The 12,496-nt window shown below is 44.9% G+C and overlaps 1 protein-coding gene across 2 annotated transcripts in view; it reads right to left on the bottom strand.

Moving 5' to 3' along the window:
- The window catches only part of SVEP1 (sushi, von Willebrand factor type A, EGF and pentraxin domain containing 1), a 128,921-nt gene that overhangs the window by 106,620 nt on the left and 9,805 nt on the right, over positions 1-12,496 (bottom strand). For both annotated transcript variants that reach the window (XM_066613523.1, XM_066613524.1), the window contains exons 2-3: positions 9,151-9,406; positions 6,859-7,035 (exon numbers count right to left, since the gene is read on the bottom strand). In XM_066613523.1, coding sequence (XP_066469620.1) covers positions 6,859-7,035; positions 9,151-9,406 — 433 coding nt within the window. The remainder of the gene's footprint in view (positions 1-6,858; positions 7,036-9,150; positions 9,407-12,496) is intronic.

Genomic DNA, 12,496 nt, shown 5'->3' with positions numbered 1-12,496 from the left:
GCAGCTTGTCATATCACAGATGTGATATGTGCCCGTGCTTCACCCAGTCCATGCCAAAACAGGTAAGGTGGTAGAGGTGGCAGCATGGGGGAGGATCAGGGTAGGGAATGAGTCAAACTGGGGTGGTTCGGAAGTGGGAAGGGGTGGATTTTGGCATTACTGGCGCATGCCCCAAGATTTATCCCTCTCTTCCCGGACATACGCCAGCTAAATACTGGATGTAGGTCTGAGGAGACCCATTAGTAACTAGGTAGCTAAAGAGAAAGTAAGTTTAGAAAGACTTTCACTTACCTTTCCCAAATGGTCTGATTGTCCTGAACCATATGCAATGCATGCTCCATTGGGAGGCGCTGCATGCTATAGGCCAGGAGTCTCCAAACCCCAGCCCGGGGGCCAGATGCAGCTCGTGGTGAGCCTCTATCTGGCACATGGCCAGCTTCTTGTCCCCTGAAAGCCTCTGGCCCATTTGGCTGAACATGACTGGAACTGCGCTCTGCCTGTGTCTGGAGAGTGTTCTAAGGGCCAGAGAGATTGAATGAATGAGCCCATTCATTCATTTATTCACTCATCTAAGTTCCACATCTAATTTATTTATATAAATTTAATATTTAAATATTTTTTCCAGCCCTCAACACCATGCCAGATATTTGATGCAGCCTCTGGCCAAAACGTTTGGAGACCCCTGCTATAGGCTGACGGAGGATAGGATTTGGCTCTCTGGACATTTACAGGCTGTCGGGGGCAGGGTTCTACGACAGTGGACGAATCTTCTGCTGTCATAAAATACCTGCCGATGGAGTGCACAGTGCTCGCATCGCAAGCCATTTTCCAAGTGCTGCTGCAAGGGGTGGCAGCACTCCAACCCCACCAACAGTCCCGCCTCACAGATGACAAGCTGCACCTGCTGAAATTCCCTCTTCTACACAGTTGTTAAGGGTCCAGGAGCCCTAAAGTTGAAAGGTTGGCCACCCCTGCCCTAAGGCCTAAGCAGTGTAACTGAAGGAAATTGTGTCATTTCCTTGTTTGCCTATCTTTCTTAATAAACTTTACCTTCCTTGAAAAACTCAGTTGCATGGTTACCAGTAGACTAATTTTGAGGTACTTTGAGGTTGTTCACACTGCTGATCACATCAGTGTTCCCAAAACTGACAAATTTCACTTCTTGTTAATTCCCACAATTAGATTTTCTTGTGTGTGCATGACACATGTAGGAATAGATATGTGTGTGTCAATAAACAATGTTTTGCAACACAGCTCCCAGATTATAGAACTCCCTCCTCTTGGATTTCACTTGAGACTAGGTCTGGCTATATTTCATATCTTTTAAAAACCAAGGAAAAGGGAATGTCAATTGCTTTTTTATTTCAGTAAGTTGCATGTTGTTTTTATTATGAGGTATTGTGATCCTATTTTAATGTACCAGATTGTTTTTGTACTCTGGCTTCTTGTGCTATTAGACAAAGCATAGCAACAAAATTTAATAAATAAAATTAAAAGAATAAACTCCAATAAGGGAAACACTGAGATCCAAAATTTATGAAAGGATGCTGAATGCAGTGTTCTATGCCCTTCCCAAGAAGGAAGAGGAAAATTCAGAACAGCTGTAACAAGATGAATTTCCTTCATAAAAGGAGAGAGTACTTGAGTCTTATGGCATGTTTGTTTAAAAAAAACACTCTGCTGATTTACAAAGGTATAGGTTGACAAGGATTGTAGGTAAGCTATAGTCCCACAGCAGATGTGAGTACATGAGACTGCTGCCACCAAGCCTCCACTTGATGCGCCCAACACAGTAAGTTCAAACCCAGTTACTCTGTCCATAGATGTGCTGCTCCAGCCTTTATATTTGGAGAGTATTTGGAAAACCTAGAATATTCCATGTATTTGGCCAGGCATAGAAAGTTTGAATGGTTCCTTGGTGCACTGATGTGGCCACTAAGAGCCGTTCCAACTCATTTCATTGAAACACAATGAAGAGATCATTCTTACAAGGGACGCAGGAATCTTTCTTCCAGATACAGTGGCGTCACTAGGGGGGTGCGGACCACACCGCGTGACACGCAAAGGGGGGGTGACATGCTAAAATCACGGTGGTTAGGAGTAACACCATCATGTCATATACCGTTGGATGTGGGATTTCCAGCAGAATGCAATGCAAAAAAACAGGAGTGAAATATCTCCTTTCTGTCAAAAGTTATTAGCAAACAACTGGAAAACAAAAAATGCATGGAGCCCAATGGAAAGTGAAACTGAGCCGTATCGTGCATTTACCGGCGAGTAGGCAAACGTGCCTTAGTCGGTCTGAAAGGGCAGTCTGAGAGGAATCCAACAACACCAGAATGGTCCTGACCCAATGAATGTAGCCCAAAAAAAACACCTGAGAAGGAGGTCCCTCCCTCCAAGCTGGCGAATGTATTGAGCCCTATGGAAAGTGAAACTAAGTCATATGGTCGCGTTTACTCGCAAGTAAGCAAACGTGCCTTGGCTCCTGGGCAGTTTAGGTAAAGGGAAATGTGAGGCCACCAGAATGGTCCTGATTCAATGCAAATGGAGCTCAACAAATGCTCCAGAAGGCAGCCCCCCCTAAAAAGAATGGGGATCGCACCTCTGCCTTCCTCCCGCCTCTAGGTTGACCCCGCTCCTTAAGGGGACAGAGACCAGGGCCCTCAGGCTGGGGTGTCACGACGCCCCAGTTTGAATAGCACTGCCCTAGGGTAAGCCCCTGTAGGCCCAGTGGGTCTACACAGACCTGCACCAGTGATATTACTAGAGCATGTCCATGTGGACCTGGGAAGGTGGATTGAGGCTAGGAAGGGGGATAAGGCTTTGGCATGCACCACTTCAGCTGAAACCACCCACTTCCAGGTCCCCCCAATCTGCCTTCCTCATTACCCCTTTCACTATCCTGTTCTGCCCATCCTCTGCCCTGTTCCACCCAGAACTATGGTGACTTTTGATGCCATATACAGCTATATATCTTGCCTTAAGTGTCTGGGATCCTTTGAGCAGCTTCTCCAGTTCCCACTTACATATATACCAACCAACATCCTAGTCCACTTTATGCACATGGCAAAGTCAGCAGCAGTTTATGTCACAATACAGTGGTTATCTTGAATGTGCTACAGAGCTCCCTTGTTGGTTTTTTACTACAATCACTAATATGGCTTCTGAAAAGCGATCCTCTAAAAATACAGTCATTAAAAATTGGTATTGAGAGAGATTCTATTTATGTGAATGTATTTCTTCATGCATGTTAAGAAAGCCTGTCCGTGAGACAGAACACTGCCTCTGTGGCTCAAGGAAAAAGTCAAACATTCCACTGAGCTTGTGCAACTCTAAGTAATTCCTTGGGTCTCAGCCATAATCTGTTCAGATACTCTGCAATTACAATACATTTTGAAAACTGAAAACCAAAAGTCGCACTATTAAAACACCACCAACCATTAAATCCTTCATTATAAACCTGCCCGCAGCATTCCTCATTTATTATAACGTGGATGACTGTGTGTGTATTCTGCATATTCCTTATGCTTTACAAACCTGCAGATATGTTCAGCTGGGAAACATTTTTTTAAAGAAAGTTAAATTCTTTCAAACAGTGAAGTTTCCAAATAATTTTCTGTTTTCTTCTGTAAGGAATGAATGTGGTCTTTTGCCTTTTTTCTGAAGAAAGGCAGCAAGGATTTAGAAAAATTTAGTCATTTTACCAGGAAAAACCGAGTCCTTCAGGCCAAATTCTACAATTTGTGTATGCAACTTCCAACAGAGTTACCTCTATTAAGTATAAGTGAAGCAGATGGCAAACATCCGTGCACTTCTTATAATATATGCCAGCTTTAAAAAATTCTTTAAAAAAAGAATGCGTTGTCAAATGCACTCATAAAATGCTATGACTTTCTATTGTGCAGGTTCAAGGACAGGCAAAAGTAGCACGTGCAGACTGCACTTTAACATACTTTGCCTGTTAGAGGTTTCAGAGTGAAGTCAAAATTTTATTTTGCTGACAACTTCGATAAATATAGAAATTTCACATTTGAAAATCCAATCAGACATCTTCACTCTAGGGCCCAATCTAAACCAGATGTGTTTGTTATTGCAATTAGCAACAGCAGTGAACTAACTATATCCATGCCACAATGGACTGATGCTGCATCTGCCTCTCATATCTCTACCTCCCCCCTCTTCCATTCTGATCTTCCAGGATTATCCAACATCCCTCTGCTATCAGCTGTGTTGCCTAACTGGCCCTTCCTTTTGCAACAACTGAGAGTAGGGAGCATTTGCTCCCTTTGGGGGCATTCCAGGGATACCAACCATTTCTACTGCTGGCCAAACACATATCAGAACCTTTTTTGTTTTTCAGGACTGCACCACTGCCACAGGGGGTTGAAGAATGATCCTCTGCAGAGTTCCACTGCAGCATCCCAGGAGAAGAAAAGATAATGTTCCAAGACACCATGTTCTCACCCCCTACAGGGTACCACTATATGAACACGCTGGTGGCACCATTGTCCTTCACAAACACTGAGTATGCATCTCAAGCCAGAGAACAGGTTTCACCGATACTGTTGTCAATTCCTTGTTGCTCTCTGTGTTTTTCCTTGATCCCCACAGGCAGCTGTCCAACATCATGTAGACCCCAAGACCAGCCTGCCTGCCACCAGTGATCAGGGTGAGTCCAGTTGCTGTGCAGCAAGATTGCTGATCTAATTGTCCCAAACAGGCCCATGTGGCTTTGCAACTCCATGGCAGACAGCAAACCAATTGGGGCAACCAGATCTCACTGGCACCTGTTACTTGACTGACTGTTGGATCATCTGCAATGGCACAACACCCCTGCTAAGAGGAGGTGGTCGACACCATTTGTGTGTCTCTAAGAACATAAGAACAGTCCCGCTGGATCAGGCCATAGGCCCATCTAGTTCAGCTTCCTGTATCCCACAGCGGCCCACCAAATGCCCCAGGTAGCACATAAGACAACAGGAGACCTGCATCCTGGTGCCTTCCCTTGCCCTCTCTCCCTGGTGCCCTCCCTTGCATCCTCTTTCAGATGCTGCTCTATCATCAATACCTTCCAATAAAAAACCTTACTGGATCACACTTCATTAGCTAATAGAGATCCCGTCATTCCACCCAGGTGTTTCTTATCTCAGAAGGCTTCCGAGTAGGACAGTTGGAAGAGGGATCCATCTGCTCCCAGAGTCTGTGGCATCCATGACTGCACAACTTCTTGGTCTCTGGGTGGATAGGGGGATGAAATGCTCTTGAGTGAACATGAGCCCCATGTTTTCTGCTGCCATGGTATATGGTGGGCAGTACCAGAGGGACAGGAGGGACAGCAGTGCCAGCAATGAAGCAAAGGGTACAGGGTGGGTGTAGCTAACTGGGCAGGCTGCTACAGTAGGTGTCCTATGTCACATGCCAGCCCAAATAATTGGCCCCATGCAATCCTCCTTCTGATATGTCCAGGCACTACAGCATCCCACATGGGTTCCTATTTGTAAGGATTCAAGGTATTAAATGCCATGAGAGGTACTTTGTTTGTCTCCTGCTGTGGCTGGGTGCTTAGAGAGCAGCTTTATGGAATAGCAGGTATGCACTCTAGCCCAGCCTCTGTCTCTTCTTTTGACCTACCATGGGTGTTTATGCGAGTCATGCAAAAGGTGAGTGCTTTGCTAGTTACAGAAAGTCCTTGGCTGAGCTCGAACCCATTTTGCTTGACTCCCAGTCTGTATCTTTGTGCAGTGAGCTACCAGCACCCAGCTTTGCCTGAGTGCTACTGAGTCTCCTTTAGTAACTTGTTGCCATCCCTCCCTGCCATAAAAGTTCCTTCCAGCTGGCAGATATACCCAAAAGGACTCAAACTTTTGCAATGAAGAGATCTGTGTGTTTGTTTCACATTGCTGCCCACTTCCAAGGGAGCTATCTTTCTACACTTGCTCTGCTCTACACAAAATGTTTTTCCTTGGATGTGTCTGTGTAATCGGGATGAGAGGACCTGTACCCTGGGTGCTGAGGTTTCTAGCAGTTCTTTGCTTTTGTCCCTTTGCTGCTGGTGCTACTGTAAATTCTGTAGGAGGTAGGGGTACTGTGTCATAGTGTGTGTGTTTGTATGCAGTGCTCTCGGGGCAGATCTCCATGATTGGGTGTGGTGCCTGTGGCTGTGCTATTCATTCCTAGTGGTTTGCGGTGGAGGCGAAAGGTCCTTGTGCAACGGCCATTTGTTAGCCCTGCTCCTGCCCCCACCCCTTGCTCAGTTCACCCCAGTAGTGTTTATCTAGCTACCAGTGTTGGGGTTGACTGGATGCAGTGATTGCTTCCTTGGACATCACACCGATGACACACAGATGATGTGCTGATGTCACAGTGATGACACATAAATGTCACAGCACTAACACACTGATGTTACAGCATGATATGCCAATGTCATATCAATAACATGCTGACATCATGGATAATTCCATTGATAACTATGGGACCAATCCTATCCAACTTTCCAGCACCGGCGCAGCCGCATTGCAGCCCCGAGCTAAGGGAACAAATGCTCCCTTACCTTGAGGAGTCCTCTGAGCCACTGTGGTCAGCAACCCTTAGCCAGGGGTAAGGGGGAAAGTTTCCCCTTGCCTCTGGCTGAGCCGCTTCTGGTCACAATCCTGCACTGGATACAGCGCAAGCCTCCTGGCTTGCCTGTTCCAACACAGGTTAGGATTGCACCCATAATCACTGTACACTGAATCACTGAAAAGTCCTTTGAAACTTTCAGATGTTCCAACAACAGAAGATGGTCAAATACAGAAAGTCATCTTAACCACTTCCAGGACTTTCATATCTGCATGAAAGAAGAAAACAGACACTGACCTGTACATTCATGCTGCAGTCCTTTGCCATAGTATCCTTTTTCACAGATACACTCAAACTGCCCTGTGTGGGTACCACATTTGCAGCTTGCCATGATATCACAGCAGTTTTCATTTCCATCACAAAGATAGGAGCAATGGGATATGTCTTCTTGAATATAACTACCAGAGGGCAAATCTGCAATTGCACAAAGTTTGTCCAGACAAATAAACACATTAACAAGAGAAAGAAGATACAACTATTCTATTCTTCTATTAGGAAAAAAAATAATTTAATATGCAAAACTAAACCAAACTAAAACTTCCAACTCTTTCTCCAGTTCCTCTTCTTCTCTTCCTCTGCCTACTGCTTCTTCAAAATGAGTTGGGTGGGGAGGATCCTGGGAGCAGAATTGATTCCAGGATCCTCTCCATCTGGCCAGTTTTGAAGAAGCAGTAGGTGGAAGAAGAGATGAAAAGGCAGCAATGGGGATAGGGCATGCCTGCACACAAAAAAGGGGGGGTAGAATTTGGATGCTATTTCAAATGTTGTTTCATTTTGGGCTGGACCTAGGACCAGCAGGTTACTCCAACATCCTCAAGCACATATTTATTTCTTCAAAAAATAAATACTTGCACAGAATTTCAGATAATAATCAGAAAGGTCTTAAGAGTTTAAAAGATTTAAAATGGTCGTATTACTTCTACAATAATGTCTAACATTTGCCAGCCTCACACTTGATTTTTGTATGCTTCAGTTAAGCAATGTTGCATTTGTATAACAAAGGGAAGGACTGGCTCCAATGTGTCAATTTTTGGCTAATCAGCTGACTAGAGCAGTGAACCTAGGTTCAGGAACTGGATTCGGCATTCGCGTGGATCCGTCTGCGAATTGAGCAGGCCTTTTGGCTCAGCCACCACACGATGTCCTCCTCTTTTGGAAGACAGAGACTCTCTGGGCAGTCACGTCTTCCCGGACATCCAGTTGTCCGGTCTTCCAGAACACCAGGCAGACTATGTGACTGTCCAGAGCATCCCTGTCCTCCAAAAGAGGAGGACATTGTGCAGTGCCCAAGTGGAACGCTCGGATGCAGTCCAGACGTGGACCACATTCCAAGCCCACAGTGGTCGTAGATTTGAGCGCTGCTGGACTAGAGAACCAATCTGATTGAGGGCCTGTGACAGCAGATATCACAATCTGCTGCCGTAAGTCCAGGGCCAGTGTCAGAAAAGCTGCACCACTGTCATGTGCTGTGAGACTGCAAACAGAAATGGCTGGAGGCCCTGCACATGGGCCAGTGTTCACACAGCCTATGCCAAAGCACATACAGTGATGGAGGAGGCAGTGTGGGGGAGGATCAGGATAGGGGGTGGGCCAAACTGGAGTAGTTTGGAGGTGGGAAGGGGTGGATTTTGGCAGTAGTGGTGCATGCCAAGATCCTAACCCGCCCTTCCTGGCCCAATACACCCCTGGACTCCTTGGACAAAACAACAGCTAAATACTTGGTGTAGGTCTGAGGAGACCCATTAACAACCAGGCAGCTAATGAGAAAGTAAATTTAAAAAGAGTTTTACTTACCTTTCCCAAGATGTCAGATTACGCTGAACCACAGCATGCAACATGCATTCCATTGGAGGCACTACATGCTATAGGCTGAAGGAGGATAGGATTGAGCTGTTGGGACATTTACAGGCTGTCGGGGACAGGGCTTTAGGACAGCAGAAGAGTCTTCTGCTGTCATAAAATGCCTGCCGATGGAGTGCACAGTGCCATTTTCCAAATGTTGCTGCAAGAGGTGGCAGCACTCCAACCCCGCCAACAGTTCTGCCATACCCACCAGAGAAGGTAAAGCAGTGGTGTGGCAGAGGGTGGGTAGAGTATGGGAAGGCTGCAGAAGGGGTGTATCCAGTGGCAATGGAGCACACTAGATCCTACAACCTCTTTTCCAAGCTTCCCCATCCCTTTCTTCTCCAACTTGTGCCAGCTACAGAGCTGGCAAAAGTCTGAGAAAACCCATTGCAGAGTAGGAGACTTACAGAGGAATAAGGGGAAATTTCCCGTTCCCCTCCAAAGCCTCCTGATCTGACCCCCTGCTGTATACAGCATGCACCTTTTTGGTACGGCTGCAACAGCACAGGGAAGATAGGATTGCATGCTGGAGTAATAATTAAATAGTAAAATCAGTATTAATAGCGAAATAAATTTTAAAAATCACAGTATATGTTAATTATAATGCCCACAAAAGTATTCCACACAGATCTTCATATTTTGTTTTATCAAAAATTAAATGGAGGGCAGAACTAGATGCAATACCTTCATGAAGGGCTCTGCGAGCTAAAGCCTCAAACTCTACAAAACTGTGGAGCAGATAGCAGTGTTCTTCCTTCGGGTGTGAAGCCATGTCATTTAGTTCTCGGATGTTGCCCTGCCATATCCCAAATGTGAAGATCTCCACTCCAAATTCACGCAAGGATGCTGCAATGGGTCTCGGATCCCCGCCATTGGAATATCCATCCGTAATGAGGAATATCACCTTGGTAGCATTTGTGCGGGCATGAAGCAATATTTGCTGCAAGAAGGAAAAAAAATAACATTTCAAGCCAAGAGATAGCAAGTTGATGACCTGGTCATGGTCTTTTCAGTCAGCATGCCCTCCCTTTAATTGCATTGTTTAACGGAATTCAGTTTCTTGGGACCACCCGGTATTAACACTATAAGATCAACAATCTTACAACAGATCATACAGTTAGGAAGCCAAATACTGACTCATGCTTCAGACACTCAAGTTCAGCCATAGGACAGATGTTATGGGTTGGTTAACCTGTCTTATAGGCAGCTTCTTAGGGTGACAAGCTTTTAACAGTTTGGTAAAAAAACAAATGCAGGCACAATAGTATTCTGACATTCATCACTCATAGTAGTATAGGTGTATTTATCAGCAGTTCATAATTTCTAATAAGTAAGTTAGGTCTTGATAAATTTGCTTTGGAACTACAATCTAGCCCAAAAATTTAGGAGCCAGACACATTGTTTCAATTTTCAGAGTGGTATGTTTTAACACCAGTGAAAAACACAAAAATGAAAAACAAAAATTCATGTCACTAATGGTATACAGGTGGAGCCTGTTTATCCACAGATTTTATATCCAGGGTTTGGACTTAACATGGGTCCTCTGAAGCCAGACTTGGCCCAACCTGAACCCTCCAAAGGTTACCAGAGCTGTGTTCTGGTCACCTCCTAAGGGCTTTCTGAAGCCCACAGAGGCTGCACACATCCGCTGACAACCTCTGTAGGCTTCAGAATGGCCAAAAAATGCTACTTCCTGTTTCCAGACCGTCACTGGAAGTGACTTATTTTAGCCTTATAAGGCATTCTTAGGTCGGGGCTTCCTTGGTGTTTTTCTGGCCTTTTCGGTCATTCTGAAGCCCACAGAGGCTAAAGGCAGACACTCACAGCTTCTGCAGGCTTCAGAAAGTCCTTCAGAGGGTTTAAGGGACCAAAACTATGGATTTCATTATCCTTGGTTTTCGGCATCCATGGTTTTCCATGGTTTGGTTATCCATGGTTTTCAGCATTAGTATCTGAGAATGGATCCTTCGCGGATACCAAAGCCCCACCTGTAAGTTAGATTTCACATACAAACATTATAAAGCACATTTCAAAGCCCTGAAGCCATCTGAAAATTAGAGCAAAGTTACCCTGGCAGCAAAAAGATCTAAGAACTGTGATTCAAAAGTAAAGAGGCTACATCAAAAAATGTAGACTTTTTTAAAAACTAAAATTCATGATACTAGGGCTGCAACCCCATACACACTCTGAAAGTACAAAGGTCAGTCCAGTCAAAAAGGACATCTGGTGGGCACAGGCCTTCAATCAATGCTTGGTCAGTACCTGAGACCATACTGAACATATTTTCTTGTACTTCTCCCACAAGCATATAATATTCCACAGGACTGACATTTTACAAAATAAAGATTAAACTACAAATATTAGATTAGACTACTGTTTAGATTATTGTTTCTATACATGTAAACAAATGACTTGAAACAAAATCAAATTTTATTTGGGATTTCTCAATAATTTTTATATTGTTTTGTATGAATCTAAAGGCATGTTCAGGCATTATTTTCCAGAATAAATTCTCAGGCTGGTTTGGTTAACGGTGAATGCCTCTCACTTTCACTGTGAGAAAAATAAGTAAGCAAGTACACCATATTTTTTCCCATATTACACAGCCAAATCCTATTTGGGCCTTGCACTGACAGAAATAGTGTTCCAGCAACAGAAGGTCTTTAAGGCTGTTGCAAACGGTGACACACCATTTTACTCAGCCAGGCGACCATGTACCAGCAGCTTTGCAATGACCCCTGGCATTGTTAAGTCAGTGGGCAATGGTAAGTAAATGGGGTGAGAGGGAGGCAGGAGTGGGTAGGACTGGGCAGGGAGGTGGAGGAACAGGGCAGAGACTGGGGTGGGGAAGGGGCTGATCTAGGCTAGGAAGGGTGCAGTATCAGCTGCAGCACTGCCGCCAATATCCTATACCCCTTCCCAGCTTCAATCTGCCTTCTCATTCAAATCGTACAAAATTGCTATTGCAGGCCCAAGTAGATTCATTTGGGTGATGGAGGCTGACACCCAAGCAAGGGAACAAAAGTTCCCTTACCTGGAGGCGACCTGCAGGACTACACCCTCAGCGGGGGGTGGGGGGATTTAGGTAGGATTGGGCTGTCAGTATTCCAAACTGTACTCTGGTATTATGTTACAATCCTGTGCCTGTCTACTTAAAGGTAAGTCCCACTGGTGCAATGGAACTTACTTCTAGGCAAGTATGTAGGACTGCAGCCTTATCCATCCAATATGTCTTCAGAAAGAATGGGGGTTTAAAACTGGATGGCCATGGAGGTACTACTTTAAAATAAGCCACTCTAAAAATAACTTATGTTTAAAATAAAGCAACATTAAAGTGGTGTTGTCTAGCAATGGACAAGCCCCAAAGTCAGAAATTATTTCAGCACTAGAAATGAAAATGGAAGTGCTATTAAAAACCAAAATAATTTACAGGTGTCCCCCTGGTATCCACAGGGACCCAAAACTGCAGATAGCAGCAAACTCTACTCAGATTCCCCTCTGTCACACTCATGACTCACCTCTCCACTTTGCAAAGGGGAGATTTTTCTTCATTTCACTTTGGAGCAGAAAGCAGTGAGAACCTAGACTCATAGCTCCTACAGGACTTCTGTTAGCGTTCTCACTATTGTTGATCCTCTAGCAGCTATTCTTTTCTTGAGTATTTAGCCTTGCTACAACTAGCAGAAAATAGTTCACAACTCTCCAAAACTGAAAGGTTATTTTAAATTCTGAAGCAAGGCTTAAAATCCATCCCAAAGTACTCCTAAAAGTTCCTTTAATTCCCTTAGAATCAATAAGCCACTCTAGGCTGGTGAAAGTCCCTTGCACCAGCCTGAGAAGGTTGCAATCATTTGTGCCTCCTCTGAAGTCAGCCAGTCAACACACATGGGTGCACCGGCCTGTAGAGGCCAGATCCAGACTCCAAGGTGATGGAGGAACACAAGTCCACACTGGCCGAGCTCGGCCAGCGTGAGGGTCAGGGTGTGTGTGTGTGGAGAGGACAGGTAGGAGACGTTTTGGGGCGGGGGAA

This window comes from Tiliqua scincoides, chromosome 2 (assembly GCF_035046505.1).
Source record: "Tiliqua scincoides isolate rTilSci1 chromosome 2, rTilSci1.hap2, whole genome shotgun sequence".
Lineage (NCBI taxonomy): Eukaryota > Metazoa > Chordata > Lepidosauria > Squamata > Scincidae > Tiliqua > Tiliqua scincoides.
This window is presented reverse-complemented; position numbering and strand designations above follow the sequence as displayed.